Consider the following 18,080-nt stretch of genomic DNA (forward strand, 5'->3'; position numbering starts at 1 on the left):
TTCTGTATTCCTTTCGAATCATCCATATCCTTTGTACATGTGAAAATTAAAAACAATGTTTCTCATATGCGAATCCCAAATAATCCAATAGCCTCACGCGGAAGTATTAGAAAAATATTTATCGATATGCTAACTTTAGACACAACACGATCTTTACATCCATATTTTGATTCTTCATAAATCATGCAATAGTTATCCTAACTTAGGCACATATTCAGATTTATTCATTCAACGAGCAACATAGATTACAATTTAACTTTTTGTTCAGAACTCAAGCATCAGCGACCCGGACGAAGCGAGCAGCACTGCGGATGCGCTGGACGACCAGAAGATCCGCCTTTTCCAGGGATTGTCGACATGTGTCAGCCCATCCATACAATCCGTGGTTGAATTCGCCAAAAGATTGACAGGTATACAAGATTAAAATGATATTATCTTGTAATGTTTCGATTGTCTAGTAATTAGGTAGAATATTACAACATAGTAGATATTGCACATCCGGACCATGCAGGAGCACAGTTTAACTCGATCAATCAGGATTAACATGTTATTGTTATTCTTTTATATTGAAGATGGTTAAGTACAGTAGATATTATCGATCAGGAAAAAACATGAGTGCACGATATCCAAATAGTTAGACCAGGATTAACAGTTTAAGGTTGTCCTAGGTAGAAGATTACATTACTGTAGATAGACGCCTATAGCAAAATACCGAAGCAGAGTAATTCCAATCGGTTCGACTTCATGCTGAAAATCAATTATTGAGGACAGTTTTGAATCTATCAGTATACTTTAAACTGATAAAGCAGGTCAACTTTTTCAAGGTGTGTTTTTGGATATTGAAGTTTAGGAAGGGTTAAAAATATCAAATTCTACAAGCAATATCTTTTATTTCATGGCTCACCAGGCACTTCTTGTCTATCTTTGAGCGTCAAAAGTGCTACTAAAACTTGCAATTGTTTTCTACGGTCTATCCAAGTTTCTTCATATTGTATTGATTTCATTTAAATCCATACCATATACATGTTTCTAAAATTGACATTTTGCATACCATTTGTGTACAAATAGTATGTTCTTTTCCAGGTTTCAGTTCGTTGGGGCAAGATATCCAGTTGAACCTCATCAAGGGTGGATTCTTCGAGCTCTGGCTGACACGCGTCAGTCGCGTCACCTCGTCTTTAGACAACACACTAACCTTCGCCGACGGTTCTTACGTCACGCGACATCACCTCAACCTCATCTTTGACGTGAGTTAAGGAGAAACAATGGTCATTTATACATTTATTTATTTATTTATTTATTCTGCGAAGTTATTGTCGGGACGTCTGGCATAAATAGGCCACGGGCCTATATCTTCAGTGCCGACACTTCTATTCTATTCTAAAACTTCGAAGGCACGTTACAACTTATAAATAGGAGCCCTGCGAATAAGTTTGAAGGTGAGCACAATGACTATTCGCGAGCCGAGTATTACGATAAAAACAGCAAAAAGCATCATTAGTATTCGTCACAATTGGTAACTATTACAAATATGTCGAAATTGTAAAGTTATTCGAATTCTTTGTCAATGAGGTTAAATTCCATAGAAAATAGTGGCAAAATTCGGAAATTTAGTTAAAGATTTGTCAGCTTTTGACAATTGTTTCATTCTGCTCCCATGGACTTTAATTTCAAAATGCTCTACAGTCATTTTAATATTTCCTTTTTTCAGGTTGATTTCGTTGACTCGCTCTTCAACTTCGCCGCGTCGTTCAATTCCCTGGGACTCCACGACACCGGCATCGGGTTGTTCTCAGCCGCTGTTCTCTTCACGCCCGACCGCCTGGGTGTCATTGACAGGAAAAATGTCCAGTATCATCAAGATCGAGCTATGGAGGCTCTCCGGACTCATGTAAGTCAGGTACTAGTGCCCAAAATAAACTGATCTTGAAGCTTATTCGTCATGATGACATCGGCCGAAATAACAGGGAGATTTCATTAAAAATCCCAGATATTGTCACGACATGATCAGTTAAATGGCTTTGAGAGATTTCGCTTAGACCCATGAATATTGTCATGACATTTTGCTCAAAACGAAAGATTTCTTCAACTTGAAACACTGGTTTTCTTAAGAAATTTCACGTAAAACCACAGATGTCGATTATCGCTCTAGCAACAACTTTTACTGAGAATGATCCCCGTGAATGGCATGGGGCGTAATATTTTTTTTGCTTCACTTTTAAACACTGTTACACATATTTTTACCTATAAACTTATTATCACACTTTAAATCGTGATGATTAAAATTAATTTACTCAATGTTGCCGTATATTACAGACGTCACGAAGCCATCCCATGGACAACAGTATATTCCAAAGTCTGCTCAGTAAACTTCAAGAACTTCGCAAGATTGGAGGATGCCATCAGAGTCACCTGCAGTGGTTCAGGGACAACTGGAACAGATTGGAACTGCCTCCACTTTTTGCAGAAATTTACGATATTCGACAAGACGAGTCGAAACTCATGTTGAACTGACTGGGTGAGGCCTTGAGATAGCATGTTGAACTGACTGGGTGAGGCCTTGAGATAGCATGTAGAACTGACTGGGTGAGACCTTGAGATAGCATGTTGAACTGACTGGGTGAGGCCTTGAGATAGCATGTAGAACTGACTGGGTGAGACCTTGAGATAGCATGTTGAACTGACTGGGTGAGGCCTTGAGATAGCATGTTGAACTGACTGGGTGAGGCCTTGAGGTAGCATGTTGAACAAACTGGGTGTGACGTTCACGTGATTCATCAAATGATTGCAGAAGGGGTGCTGACAAGTTTTAAAAATTGATCAGTCATAGATTGTCAAGTTTCAGAACAGAACTTAACTTTAGAATGCAAATAAAATGTAAGTTCAATTTTTACAAGCTTAAGCTTAACTTCAACTGAGTTAAGTATTTACAGTTTGAATTAGATGAAGATGTTGATGAATACATAAATGGTATGGTTGATGAATACATATAAGTACTTATAAATGATGTTGTTGCAGGTCCGAACTATTAAAACTTAAGTACACGTCACAACCATTTTTTTTCGTCTGTGATCAGTGGGTTTTGCTTTAGGAAGCCTTCATGTACTACATAGCTACAAACCAGTAATTATTTTTGATAGTACGGCCGCAGGAAGATGAAATGAATGCATTGTTTTCAGGCGCGTTGCAGCATCTACCTCGAGCGACCTTTGCCTCGACAACTCTGCCTGCTCCACTCTTCCTCTGCCCCCTTCATTAAATTCACCACCAGCTTGAAAATCAGTCGTCTTCGATACCAGATTTTTCATCAGTTCTTTGAAACAAATTATCTACACGTAAATTACAATTCTCTCATCATAAAATAATATTCGTTCAACTATCCTCGAGACATCTTTTATGTACGAAGGGCTTACGATAAAACGAGTCGAAGCATTTTCTGGAAGTCTACAAGCGTCTAGATTCTGCATCTCCACTCTAGATTCTGCAAAATCACCAATGTAAAGTTAGTAAAGCTCAAATTCGTGGTTGTTTACTTGGACCACTACACGTACAACTCCAACGAATACGGAAGCAGATTAGCCGTTACTTGAAGTAAATATCACGCAATTATTCCGATGTTTATTAGAAAATATCAAGAAAAATATTTAACTGAATTTTTGGGGTGGTTTTAACGGCCCACGATGTACGATACACGAACTAAGTAACTTGAAGTGCGGGTTTTAAATGCGAGTTGTTTAATGGTAGTTATTTTTGATGACAAGTTTATTGGAATAATTAGAAGTATGGTTGGTAATCAATTTAAACCGACACGGGCGGTGTGTTATCGCCAGGTAAGATATCCGAAATTACCGCGTGTAAACTTATTGCGAGTGAAAAGATTGGGATTCGTTCCCCAAATGTGGAATTATATATTTTTTCAATTTGTTTGATGGAAAATGGAATTGTATGTGAGAAAAGAAAAATTTACAAACCAGGTTTGAAACATAGATATATCACATTAATCGCAAAGCATAAGCTGGAAAGTTCAGGAAGTTTCATGCAGCTGCTAGATATGATTTTTCGTTGTTCACAACGATATGGGAGACTTCAAACGAGTTTTATTGAGCAGATGTCCCAGGACTTCCGATGAGTGGGAAGGTTACCTCTTGTGCCTCTGACCATTTCTTGTTATACTGTTATCCGACTGTGTTCAGTTTTGTTATAATGAAACATTGCGGTTAAATGTCTCGTCGGTGTTGCTGTTCTCCGAGTTGTCTTTTGGACGATACGATAATCTTCGAAAGTAACTCATGATATTATATGCAAACTTTATATTTTATACAGAATACTATTTCTCAGCAAGGAGCCGTACGAATTTTTCAATTTATTGGCTCAGAAATTCTTATGAAATGTGAGCCTGGCTGGTACCTACTCATAATTCTAGGAAGAAAATCCCAACCATGAATTGCAAAGAATCTCAGACTAATTTTGTCGTCGTGGTGATTGCCAAGGATTTGGAGAAATCATAAAATGGAGAAATTATTGTCGTTGTTGCAGTATAATATACATTGCAAGGTAATTAACTGGATATTGATGGAATAAACTCTGAATTAAATACGAGTGTTCTCATGCAGTTTGACCGTAATCTAGATAACCCTAGAGTAGAAGTTAATTTAGATAAGAACAACTTGATGCTGAAATTATTCAAATGGCAGCACCCGTTGAGCTAAGCTTCTTAGTCGTTCTCGTGAAGTTATTTTTGGTAGCAGGAAACTAGTGAGAATGTCTAGGTTACGTTTAGCCCTGTTATTAGTGATGTAAATAGGTAGCCCACCCACCCTAGACTATCGCTCTAGCCGCTCATTTGTGAAGTACGTGATAAACTGTGCTTTGTAGATGTCTAATATAATGTAAGGCTTTGCTAAGCGCACAGAAACTGGGAGATTGTGAACTGGAGTGCAAAGGACACAGAGTGAACTGGAGTGCAAAGGACAGAGAGTGAACTGGAGTGCAAAGGACAAATGACGAACTAGAGTGCAAAGGGCTGATGGCGAAATGATGTGCGAATAGAAGATGGTGAACTGGAGCGCAAAGTGCAGGTGGGGAAGTGGAGTGTAGATGATGGATGACGAAACTGGAGTGCAATGGTGGATGGCAAACTGCATGGAGTTCGAATGTAAGATTGTGAATTGGAGTGCAAAGGGCAAGTGGCGAAGTGGAGTGCAAATGGAAGATGGAGAACTAAAGTGCAAATGATGGATGACGAACTACTGTGAAAACCGCGAGCTAGCGACAGCGATTAGAGATCGATGAAAGTGATTAAGCTAGAATCGAGAAGCTTGCGGATAAACTTTGTTTATTTAAACAGATTTTACCTTAGCAGTGAAATTACTCGTCCTTTTAAGGCACTGTCATAACCTCGCTCGAGTTTCTTGAAAAGAAACGTTAGGAGTTTAGCCCTTCAACTTTTTGGTGTTCAGCGAATAGTTCCTAGGTTAATTGCTGAAAATTACACTATTGAAATTTCTCATCATGACTTTAGACATAAGCTTGTTTGGAGCCACATCTTTGTCAGAATTTATTGTAATGAAGTCAGAGCTCTCCAGGAGGCACAAGGAAAAAAAAAAACATTTTGCAGATTTTTTAGTTACTCTGACAAATTATTGCCGTTTAGGCATGCCAGCCGTACATTGAAATACAGCCGTAGTTCTCAGCACAAAACAGCATAAATTACGATTTCATTATCAGAAGAAATGTTGCATTTTCGCTTCATGGTTTGTGTGTTATTTTCTCTCTTTTTATTTTTTATCACTCCGACGTGCCATAGTGTTTACTTCACCGAAGTAGACAAAATATAAAGGTCATTGCAAGCAAAATAAATTGACCTGAATTTAACCAAAAGTTTTAGTTATGAATGGTTCTTAGTAATCTAAAAATTAGGGCACAAGAAATTATGGAAACTGGTTTTCTGAAGAATCGAGATGGACATTAATTTCCTAAATAATCTTTCATAATGCTTGACATAGTTTGCGATGATAGAAAAATTGTGCAAATTTTCATTTCTTCTGAAAATGCTAGCTAAGAAAGTGTGGTCAGCGTTTATTTTTTAGGGCCGAGAGAAGGAATTAGTGTCGAGGTTGAGACCGATGATGGTTGCTTAGAACAAACTGTATACCCCTCACCCCAATACATGCACTCACCTCTCGTTCGGTTCCAGTTGATCGATTATATTTCATAGACTGACCTGTAGATCGGTAGACTCATGTACCGTGAGACCTAATTTGGAAGATAAATCGATTGGTTTCGATATTTGTTATCACGACTAATGGAACTGAATTTGAGTTAATTGAACTTTTTTGCTTACGTCGAAAACTCAATAATTAAAGTAGATTGAACTTTTTTGCTAACGTCGAAAACAACAATATTCGCTGAATAAAATTTTCATGGAGAGTATTTTAAATCGTAATTGTCACTCAGTTCATATCCGTAAAGTAATGTGATGAAAACCTAACAGATATACTGTATTATTGTTGATCGATTTTTTATTTTTCAGGTATCTATCCTTGAATATTAATTAATTTCGACTCGAGAGGTTGCCAAGTCGATAAAATTCCTTTGTAATAGTTCAAAAGCCCGAAAAACTATTTTTCGGGTGGCAACAATCCCAAATGAATCCCTGCCCGTGGATTTTTCTTTTACATGAGTTATGCTTCAATCCAAGGAAAGTCTTATTGCAAAGTAATTGTGAAAAGTAGATTATAAGAGACGAAAAAATGGTAATATCATGTAAATATTTCTATAGCTTTGGGTGACGTAACTCAGAAACACATTACAGATCGTAGCTCCTTGCCTGAAAACTGCGTACTCTAGATTTTGTGTTGTACCCTCTGGTGATGATCTGTCGTGTAATGATTGTGCTGCCATCGAGTATTGTTCAACCTTGAAAAATTCCGGCTTTCTTCCACTGAAAAACTCTTGTTTCGTTTGTTCAACCGTGAAAAATGCCGGCTTTCTTCCACTGAAAAACTCTTGTTTCGTTTGTTCAACCTTGAAAAATTCCGGCTTTCTTCCACTGAAAAACTCTTGTTTCGTTGGTACGATCCTTGCTGTCAAATAAGAATTGCGAGGCCTTGAGGATTTCCTAGCCTTGGGATTGAAAGTTGTTATCATTTGAGAACCCATGTTTCGTATTCACGATCTTTGTTTTTGTTGTGTCATTCGAATAATGCAATGATTTTTTTTATTTTCAAATTATATTTATAAATATTATCTTCAAGATTACTTGCGTTCTTCACTGATGAGAATTCAGATTGTACGTGCAAGTTTTGACTAAAGGTTCAATATTTGTACGATTTTAAGGAAGAAATCTTGTTTCGGTTTAATGTCATCATTTATGTAGATGTTTAATATGCCTTACATTTGTGTTGTGAATTATATTACAGTAAAATCATTCCTCTGATGTGCTACAAACACGTTATTTGTAAATAATGTTCATGTCAGTCATGTTCATGTTGGGCGCTCAAGTGATGCCTATATGTTTTGAAGGCAGTTTAGAACTCGTAAACAATTTTGAGAGGCAGTCACAATTTATTTTTTATGCCTCAGGTGCTGCAGAAATTTCAATGTTTTTTATAGGCTTCGATCTCTGAGTATAATTTTTTCGAGCCATTTGACCTTTTTTCTGTTAAAAACAAATGAAGAAAATTGCAGCTCAATTTGTACGAGATCTCCTAGCTTCATGCTGCAGTTGCGGCCAAAAGATGAGCAGTTTTCAGATTTATTTCAAATTGTACATCTTTTGGCCGCAACTGCAGCATGAAGAATATCTCGTCAAAATTGAGCTGACATTTTCTTATTTTCTTGATATTCAAGCGTATACAATTTTAATGTTTTTAATGAAAATTAATTTTTAAAATATTTTTAAATACATCTCAATTAAATATTAGAAAAAAGTCTTGGAAGAGAAGCACAAAGAAGAGGTTGAGATGTGTACCTTTGCTTGATATGCGAAGGCCAGCCGAACGAAGAACTTCGGTCGTTATTTGAGTAATTTACGCAACTTAGTTCGTTATTTGAGTAATTTACGCAACTTAGTTCGTTATTTGAGTAACTTACGCAACTTAGTTCGTTATTTGAGTAATTTACGCAACTTAGTTCGTTATTTGAGTAATTTACGCAACTTAGTTCGTTATTTGAGTAATTTACGCATGCATCCTTTTAGTGATGCGTCCCTGGCGATTCTCAGTGCTCAGTTCTCAGCAACTTTACATTAGTTAATTTGTAAATTAAACTTTAGAAGAGAATTTTTCTATTTGAAATGTATTTCCGTGTAACTAGTTAGTCTTGTTAAGTTAATCTTCGTCTCATTTGTGGTTCTCATGTTATTGTTGAATGATGTATTCTTATGGAATTTTTTGGTTGTGTTTTTTTTGCAGATTGATGGTCTTTATGGACAGGAAATAATGTTAATTATATTATCAGAAACTTAGTTTCCGGTTGACTGAATCTCCTTCTTCTGGAGAGGCGAAATGATTGGACTGTCTTGCTGTGGAAGTAGTTGAAGCCAACATTTTCTCAAGTAAAACATGAGCAGAAAATAATAATTGTGATCTACCTCCACTCATTGATATTATCTATCATTGGAATACATACAGCCTGTTGTGGAAATTTGGTTTCGTTAGCGCCGTTAAGGAATACCGTAAGCGTTAGATTACGTTCTACAACCATGGAAAAATCAGAGACCATTAAAATATTCTGAAAGTTTATTTGATCTTCATTTTCTTTAATTATGGGTACGAAAATTGTATTCGTGAATTTCTAAACACAGAATTTAACTTCGTTAACTAATAATTCTGTTTAACTGTTCAATTGGTTTTTGACGGCTTTTCTTCTCGTTGAATTCGAATGACGATTGATATTTGTCCTGACACTGAATACTATTGATCTGCCTATGCTAGTTCAGTTTAATTAAATGAAAACGCAACATCACTATGAATCACGCTCGTAAAGTTGTTATTTATTTCTAGAAATTTTAATATGGATTTTAGTTCATTGTACATATACATTCATGTTCTAAACTTAAGTTGTAATTTTATCAGGAAAACTATAAGTTGTACAAATTATCATCGATGTGGAAGCAGGCGTCCGTTATAAGATCATGACATGTGTTTTATTAGCATCTGCCGTCAGACAACTTTATTTGGAGTGACAGCTATTTTAGAACGATGCGTTGAAATGGACTGGAGAACAGTATAACAGCAGAATTCGCTTTTAAAGAGTCAACAAATTTAGGACGAGTGCTTGAGGTGTAAAGATATGAAGATTATTTTACGAAATAACTTGCTAACAGTGCAACAAAAATACAAATGTGCTCATAGATAGATTTTACAAGAAAAAGTCGATCATTTCGTTCCAAACCATTCTTTCAGTGAATTAGCAGTGGAAAACCATATCATTCAGCAATTCACATTTAATTCAGGTAATTAAATTTCATTTGATGTTCTATTCCCAACTAGTGAAAATGTTTTAATCATATTTCTATTGTTCCCGTTTTTTTTTATTTAGAGACCAACCAGTTTGCTGCTATATTGAGGAAAGATACGTGGAGAGACGAGGTTCTTGAAGGTTTTCGTTTTCTCAAATAAACTTCATCAAATGCCTTATTGTAAGTCACATTTTCATAGTGTTCATCAACAACGAAAAAAATCAATGTGGTTCTAGAAAGCAGCAGCGCATACGACAGTTGCTTTTCAATGATTGGCTTTCAAATTAATTGAAGGCGAAGCAAAGGCATTTGCAAAAATTCTAGCAAATGCAATAATTATTACACTCAAATGCCATAAATTTTTAAATAAATTAGTTTGGAGATTCAATAACTCGATACCTAATTAAACAGACATAAATATTTCCGTCATGTACATAAATTTTAAACTTTCGACATGAGTACGGACATATTTAATGCATGAGTTGATAATTTTTACTGAGTGGGTACTAAAAATGATTTTTGTTTTTTAATGTGCGAGATGACGTTCATGTTTCGTTTGTGTATTGAAATTCTCCGCCAAGAAATTGTTCTATTTTGATAAGGATGTAATATATGCCACACACGAAGGATGTTTGTCAATGTTTATTAACCTTGGGAGTTAATTTCATCAGAACAGCAACGCTGAACGCTCCAACGAACCCCACGGCCGCGATGGCATCAGGATAGTTGAGAGAGTGAAAAATTCTACACAATAATTGAGCGTAAAATAAAAATGAGAAATGTTCTCTCCTACGCGAGATAAACTCGAAATGTGAAGGCAGAAATTCAAATAATATGATACTTAAACGTAGTCATTTTGCGGAATGCGTTAAAATTTGTCATAATCTTGTTGAAGATTTGAAAACATTAAATTTATTTCCAATGAAAATCGAACAGTGTAATTCACCATAGAATATTTCTGATGAATTTAAATTTTAAATTGCTGATTAAATAGGAAATAAAATAGTTACAATTTCTCCATTGAATTGGTATTTTATTATTTAATTAAGATCATCAATAATCGTCATCGGTGCTCAGATGAATAAATTTTCAAGATATAACTACAAATTTCAAGAATTCCGTTTTTTTCTCAACGTAACCCGAACAACTAAAATGTTTAAATTTTGCATCATATCGCGAAATTAAGTTTTCAAACAGCTTCAAACATAAATTTCGTCATTTCTAAAATGATGATATTGATGTAAGAAAACTGGAATCTCGCCGTTATTATTTCTAATTAATTATTGTTTCTCGCCCTTAATTAATTAATTAAGTGAAATTAATAAATACAGCAGTGCTGACACATCATGCAGGTTATTAAGTTATTATTGTACTGAAAGTTAGGATTTGTTTAAATGTTTTACGGCTCGACTGGCATAAGTGGGTTAACCAGACCTTTTGAGAGACTTTGGTTTGGAAACATGGGTTAAACGGACGCACTTACTTTACCGGTTCTCCATATTTTATTGCCGCGAGATATAATAAACGATCTGCCAATATTATAAGTGATGACTGATAAGTGAGTAACTATATACCAGTTAATTAACTAATAAACTAGTCAATATAGTTGATAACTATTGCCATGGTTCAGATCTCATTTTATCGCACATGTAAGGGATACAGGTTTCGTTTTATCGCTAGTGTCCATTATTCAGGTCTCATATTATTGCAGGTTGCCACGATGCAGGTGTTACTTCATCGCAGGGGCGCTGTTGACATCCACATCATCATACTTGTTGATTCTGTTGTTCAACAGCGGTTGGTGGTTGTGGAGAGGCAGGCCCTCCAGGTCTTCATCGTCCAGCATGCTGTTCTTCTCCATGCTATAATGATAACAAATCCAAACATCATTTCAATCCGAGTAAAGTTTCAAGCAGTAAAAACCAATTAATAATGGGCTGAAGCCCCAAGAAATTTCTATATTTTCTATCAAAATTATGTCGAGTGAGCAAAATACGTGAGCAACACATATGATAGAATACGTGCTTAAAAATGAACATGCGAAAAACATAAATATACTGACATTATGAAGAATCACAAGCATGTATACCAAGAAGCATCAAAATGCAGTTCATTCATTAAACAGTTTTTCTAGGGAATATCAGACATTAATAGCGGTTTAAAGCCGCATGGAGCAGACTATGAACATTGGGCAGAAAATCGAGAAAAAGTATATTAGTACAATCTAAATTAAAGTACACATGAATGCAAATAATACCGAGGAATAGTACAATTTTTTCTACGAATAACTAAGAATTGAACTACGTTCAATTTTCGAACTCATCCATACATCTGACTTATAAAGTTTTTCGACTCACTTGTTAACTCACTCAATTTCAGTCACAGAAGAATTTGACTAACGTTAGTTCGAAGCGTGTTGAGTGTTCTAAATAGTAAAATTCTGCACTCACCGAAGACTCTCAATATTCCAAATCTTGAGCGTGTTGTCGTAGCCTGCAGTGTACATGCGGTTGCCAGCGATCGCCAGACACTGGACGCTGGCGCTGTGGCCTTCGAACGTCTCCTTCAAGGCACCGCTTTTGATGTCATAAACGCGGATGACAGAGTCTCCTCCGGCCGTGAAAACTGAAAATAAATTAGTTAATCGTTAGAAATGTTTTAGAGCCATCTTTTTTTCTTACATTTTAAACCTCACGAGTCCTTCGGTTAGGATGAATATAATTGTTATTAAAACAAATATCATAGTTTTTTTCGAGCATAATTGTTACCAAAGATAACTCACGCAATCCATTCTTGACGTGGATGACCACAAGAGAGTCGGTGGCGTCGCGGTAGACGTTGGTGCAGTCGCCGAACTCCCGCACCCAACAGCGCGCAGTGCAGTCCTGACTACACGAGTACATCAGGCGGTTCACGATGAGCAGGTTCATCACGGGAGCATCGTGCTCCTCCATTACCTGTACACAAACGGTTAATTATTAATGGTTGGCAATGAGCAGGTTCATCAGGCTACTATCGTGTTCCTCCGCTACCTGTACTAACTGTTAATGATGGTTAGTTTACCATTGGACGAACTGGAAACACCACATAATTATTGTGCTCCTGTGCTCCCACGTCCCCAGAACCTCAATATAATCTACCTTTTCTCGTTTCTTTCAGTATTATACGATTATGATTATCACTTACCATAACTGGTATGCCTATGCTAAACCACCTAATAAATGGGATTACGGGGTTTTGTATTAACTGTACGCCATAAAATTCGTAACATTTTTAGAAGTGAAGTCAAAAGAGAAACAAAGTATTCACTTTCCAAATGATGGCAATCGGATACGCAATCGAAGTCTACTATAAATTATTTACACTTCGTATAATCTCTAATAAGCAAAGTAATCGTGGACTTCTAAATCTGAATTCTTACTAGCTGCATTAATTGACCATTCAAAATTATAATTCTTTAGTAACATATCTTTGAAATAAAAACCTTATCGCATGTTATACGAGCTACTGCTGCTAAAATATTAACTTTTTCAATTCAAGTTATATATTTAGGAAAATATGAGACCTTTAGACATTTCAAACATTAAATTCGAGGGCGTCCTGAGACATTATCGGAATAGAATTGCGTAATACCTTACACATTATTATAATACGATTCTAATATATCCTTAGGTTTATTCAAATGAAATGATTTGAAACTTATGTGCAAACCTCCATCTCTGTCGATCATGACGAACGACAATGTCGGCCGGAGAAGCCTCAATATAGTAATTATCGGAGAGGATCGTTCTCCAATATTTTAAGAATTGATGAAGTAATTTCATTTCAGCAAAAGCAACGAACAGTGGATAGCACTTGTACTTAGTGGCGAACAAAGAGACTTTCTTATTGACCTTGCATTTTACATGACTTCTCTTTAACTTCACTTCATGTTTGATTGTTTGTTTGTCTGCTACTAATCTTATAATCAATATTTAACACACTTCTACCAGTTCAATCGATCTGAAATTTGCACACTTGCGTAAAGCCGGAGACAATGCTTGAATCAATTGACAGAATAAATAATTTTAGAAATTTATTACTTTGTTTATATAAATAAATGAAAAAATAATTTTTTTAATATTTAAAAATAAAATTAGAAATCCATTGTACAAACATAACATCGGAGACACTGGCCTCTTTAGAAGTGTTGTCTTCAAAAAGTATTTATAAAGGCATATTATTAGTCCTATAAGTAAACCAGTAGAGTTTCGTGGATACCGGAGTTTTACCATCATACCTGTGATGATGAATGAAGTCTTGAAGAAGGTTAAAAATTTAGTACAAGACCAAGAAGAAACTTTCAGACTGTCAGGAAATGTAACTGGCCGCTAATATAATATAATCGTACCCTGAGACACTCGCCGCGTTGGATGTTCCAGGAGCGGATGGATTTGTCAGCGCTGCCCGTGTAGAGGACAATGCCTTGAGCATCCGTCGTCATGCATGTCACGGCCGCTCTGTGACCCTGCCATAATGTTATAGTTATTCATTTATTCATTATTGCGATCATTTAGCAGATCAATTAGACGTGATCATTTTAATTAGATCAATAAGAAGTGCGGAGAAGGATTATAGAGAGTTATTTCATTCACTTCTGGTCTATAAAAAATGCGTGTATTTCTTGTCATAATCTCAAAATAATTTTTTTCCTCAAGGGAGGGTTTCTCACAGGGTTCAAAGAAAAATCCTCGAGAGGAAATGATTCCAATTTGAAAATAAAACCATACCGAAGTCTAGCCTACGTTTTAAACATTATCGAAACTTTCTAAGCGCTATAACTTTACCTTGAGCGTGTGCAGGCACTTGGCCAAATCAAAAGACCAGATCTTGGCCGTGAAGTCTCCGCTGCCTGTGATGATGAGGTCGTTGGGGTTGAGGGCTTGGTCGGTGAGGCTGCCAGGCGTGTAGTACTCGTCGTCCGCTGAGATGTAGATGATAGGGTACACCGACTTGTTGTGGCCCTAGAAACATATGTTCAAAGTTGTTATAGGAGTTCATTATTAGGGATGAAAAAGATTTGATGAACTTATTAATGATTTCAGTGACTGAGAAAGAGTTTATTAGTTATTTTCTAGTTCTGGGATGATTTGTTTGGTTTTAGTGGAACGACCTCTTTCAGTGAAAGGCGATTGATGTGCGATATACATGATGAACATTCATTTGCTTGAAAAGCATTAAATTACAAGAATGGTATTCATTTGCTTCAATGGCATTTATTTGCCTGTATGACATTCATTTGCTTGAATGACATTCATTTTCATGAATAGTATTCAATTACAAGAATGTTATCCATTTGTACGAAGGACAGTGATTTACCATAGCGACATTCGTGTGCACTAAGGACAATGATTTACTCGTAGGATACTAATTTCAATGAATGAAATGAAGGGACAAAAGACGTGGGACAATGGATGTCCCACGAACGAGATCCATAGAAATTAAGGCTACCTTGAAGGTCCTGATGCAGAGCAGCTCCGAGTACTCCTGCTCTGTGAAGTCCTCGGGACTGTCCGAGAGCTCGTCGTCGCTGAAGAACCACGCACGTGCGGTCTTGTCGTGCGACGTCGAAAACAAGAACTCGTGGTTGCAGATCACGCGGCTGATGCGCGCTGTGTGGCCTGAAAATAAGATTTGAATGTTATATGTTCCTTCAATATTCTTTGTTTTTTTTCAATATTCTTTGTTCTTTCAACATTTCAATATTATTTGTTCCTTCAATATTCTTTGTTTTTTTCAAATTCTTTGTTCTTTCAATATTTCAATATTATTTGTTCCTTCAATATTCTTTGTTTTTTCAATATTCTTTGTTCTTTCAATATTTCAATATTATTTGTTCTTTCAATATTCTTTGTTTTTTTCAATATTCTATGTTCTTTCAATTTTTTTCTTTGTTGTCAATTTTCAATATTGGTTGGTGTTGTTATCACAATATAATTAATTGTTTAGCACTGCGTGTCAACAATTGATAAGCATGCGAAACAAGTTGGTTATGAGGAATGAACTGTTCACAAGGTACGTTTAAATACAAACACTTGAAACAATAATTTCAAAAAATAATTATAACCATAATAGACGTTGACGCAGAGGCAGGTGGTCATGTCCCACTTCCTGATGGTGGTGTCGTTGGAGCCCGTGAAGGTGAAGGTGTCGGCGATGGTGATGCAGGTGATGTAGCTTGTGTGGCCTCTGCGGTGAAGAGCAAATATTAAATATTATAATTATTAATATATATTAAATAATAATATTTTATTTAATATTTAAATATACTAAATATTATTATTTTTATTACTAAATATTAATATAAATACTAAATATTAATATTTTATTTAATATTTATATAATTAATAAATATTAAATATTAAATATTATATTAAACTTCTCGTTATAAATTGTTTTACAAATTAGAATAGAAGTTACTCGAATAAAATAAAATAACAACGTTAAAATTTATTTCGAAAACAATCTGGAAATGCGTTAATCGCGATAATGAGTGAATGAGAACATATACTTATGATGCGCAGTTAATTGTTCGTATGTCAACACAAATGATTACAGACTTCTGTATTGGATATTTTGCAATTGCTGACTTCCGACCTTATGTGATAATTCTTTTATAATACAAAATTTTACCATTAAAATTGTCTTTCATTATATATATTTTTGCCAGTATCTTATAAAAGAATTTAATTTCAAATTTCAAAACCAAATCTGACTCTGCGGTTGATATTTAACCTTCTACTAGTGGCAGCAAATTTCTCAGAGACAAATAGACAATTCTCAAGTCTAAAGCCAAAAGACGCGGGAATTCTTAGATTAGAGGAATTGATTGATTCCGATTGATTGGAATTACGCCAAAAACAGAACAGTTCATCTTTACTAATTTACACTCAGAGATAAATAGACAATTCTCAAGTCTAAACCTAAAACACTCACTCAAAAGTTCCAAGACACTCGTAGTCCTTGTCTTTGAGATCGTACATCTTGGCGGTGCAGTCTTCAGACCCAGTGACCAGGACGCTCTGGTCTTCAGACAGCGCCATGCAGTTGATGTCTTTGGCGTGGTCTGCGATGGACTTCACGAGAAAGGCGCTCTTGTCTTTGCTACCGCGGCCCCCCATAGCTGGGCCATAAGAAATTCAGGAGATTTAAATAGCTAGTGAACTTAGAAATAGAATTACTATTGCAAATAAGCAATTTGGTATGTTACTATTGCAAATAAGAAATTTGGTATGTTACTATTGCAAATAAGCAATTTGGTATGTTACTATTGCAAATAAGAAATTTGGTATGTTACTATTGCAAAATTTGTACTATGCGTTAGTATCGAGAAATTTATTTTTATATTGCTAGATTGGCTCCGCTGTTGACTAGCGTGGGAATATGTTAATTACTAGTCAGAAACAAAAAAAGTGAGCGGATGTTTTGCGTTTTGCTTCACTGTTATTAATAATATTTAAAACTGGAAAAACAATGAGTAATAATGTGGAAGAACAGAGTGTGAAATCGAAACAAAAATAACGAGTTGGGGCACGCAAGGCGCAGTAATGCGCCAGAAATAATGACTCTTGAGATGTTCTATTAAATCATTGTTATTTAAAATAATGTTCTATTAATCATTGTTTTTTGAAACAGTGTTCTAATAAATCATTGTTCTTTGAAACAATGTTCTGTGAAATCATTGTTCTTTAAAACAATGTTCTATGAAATTATTGTTATTTAAAACAATGTTGTATAAAATCATTGTTCTTTACCACAATGTTTTATGAAATCATTGTTCTTCAAAAATTTAAAAAACGTTCTATTTAAACCATTGAGCATTGGTTTGAAATTGAACCACCTCTATGTTAATTGATTCCCGAATAAAGATATATGACATGCCATAAATAAAATAGTAAATCAAACTTCCGAATTCACTCTTTACATTAGTTTTACAATCGTATTTGCATTAGTGTATGCGTCCTCATCCATTAAATTTATCAATCATTTTATAATAATTTATTTATAATAATTTATAAATAAATATAAATATTTATTTATAATAATTTATCAATTATTTAGGTACAAATATATCATATGTGGTTTTCATTAATTTAATTTGCATTTGAATAATTTAATTTCACATGAAAAAGCTGCTTTAATTAACCAAATGATTTTTTCCTCCACATCGCTCATCCTCTTTTCTTGTAGTGATGCAAGTAATTGATCAATGCATTTTAATAAACGTATTAAATATTACAAATAATATCTTAAGAAAATTGCCATCATTCAACGCTTCACGTGATTAACACACCGGAAATAGAAAAACGACTATCTACAGACATACCGCCAAATTATTGAAGAATTTGAACAATTTTTTTTCAAGCGTTAAGTCTGAAGGTCGATCGAGGCTGAGAAAGACTAAACAGCAACTGACAACCTCTCGTGAAAGCGAGCTCTGGTCGTCATAGTGCGGCGCACACAACATTTGGGCTATGGCAACCAACTGCCTTAACACCGACGTCATATTCAGTCAAAGGTCGATAATAACGATTGCCTTAACACCGACGTCGTATTCAGTCAAAGGTCGATAATAACG

General features: G+C 35.4%; 2 protein-coding genes across 5 annotated transcripts in view; one reads left to right on the forward strand and one right to left on the reverse strand.

The window, feature by feature from the left end:
* LOC108672497 (ecdysone-induced protein 78C) overlaps nucleotides 1-7,084 on the forward strand; it is a 28,767-nt gene extending 21,683 nt beyond the window's left edge. For 3 of the 4 annotated variants that reach the window (XM_047883669.1, XM_018160172.2, XM_018160173.2), the window contains 5 exons: nucleotides 269-410; nucleotides 1,084-1,247; nucleotides 1,712-1,900; nucleotides 2,317-2,518; nucleotides 3,180-7,084. In XM_047883669.1, coding sequence (XP_047739625.1) covers nucleotides 269-410; nucleotides 1,084-1,247; nucleotides 1,712-1,900; nucleotides 2,317-2,514 — 693 coding nt within the window. In that variant the 3' untranslated portion in view covers nucleotides 2,515-2,518; nucleotides 3,180-7,084. The remainder of the gene's footprint in view (nucleotides 1-268; nucleotides 411-1,083; nucleotides 1,248-1,711; nucleotides 1,901-2,316; nucleotides 2,519-3,179) is intronic. The other variant, XM_018160174.2, reaches the window with a different exon arrangement.
* Nucleotides 7,085-10,462: 3,378 nt separating this feature from the next.
* On the reverse strand, nucleotides 10,463-17,902 carry LOC108672498 (WD repeat-containing protein 86). Its single transcript, XM_018160175.2, has 9 exons — nucleotides 17,829-17,902; nucleotides 16,439-16,625; nucleotides 15,570-15,691; nucleotides 14,954-15,123; nucleotides 14,290-14,466; nucleotides 13,854-13,970; nucleotides 12,246-12,420; nucleotides 11,914-12,088; nucleotides 10,463-11,325 (listed from the first exon to the last, which is right to left on the reverse strand). Exons 2-9 carry the CDS (start codon nucleotides 16,621-16,623, stop codon nucleotides 11,193-11,195), a joined length of 1,254 nt encoding a protein of 417 aa, XP_018015664.1. The 5' UTR covers nucleotides 16,624-16,625; nucleotides 17,829-17,902; the 3' UTR covers nucleotides 10,463-11,192.
* Between the last annotated feature and the right edge of the window lie 178 nt (nucleotides 17,903-18,080).

Source organism: Hyalella azteca, unplaced genomic scaffold (genome assembly GCF_000764305.2).
Source record: "Hyalella azteca isolate HAZT.00-mixed unplaced genomic scaffold, Hazt_2.0.2 contig13457, whole genome shotgun sequence".
Classification (NCBI taxonomy): domain Eukaryota; kingdom Metazoa; phylum Arthropoda; class Malacostraca; order Amphipoda; family Hyalellidae; genus Hyalella; species Hyalella azteca.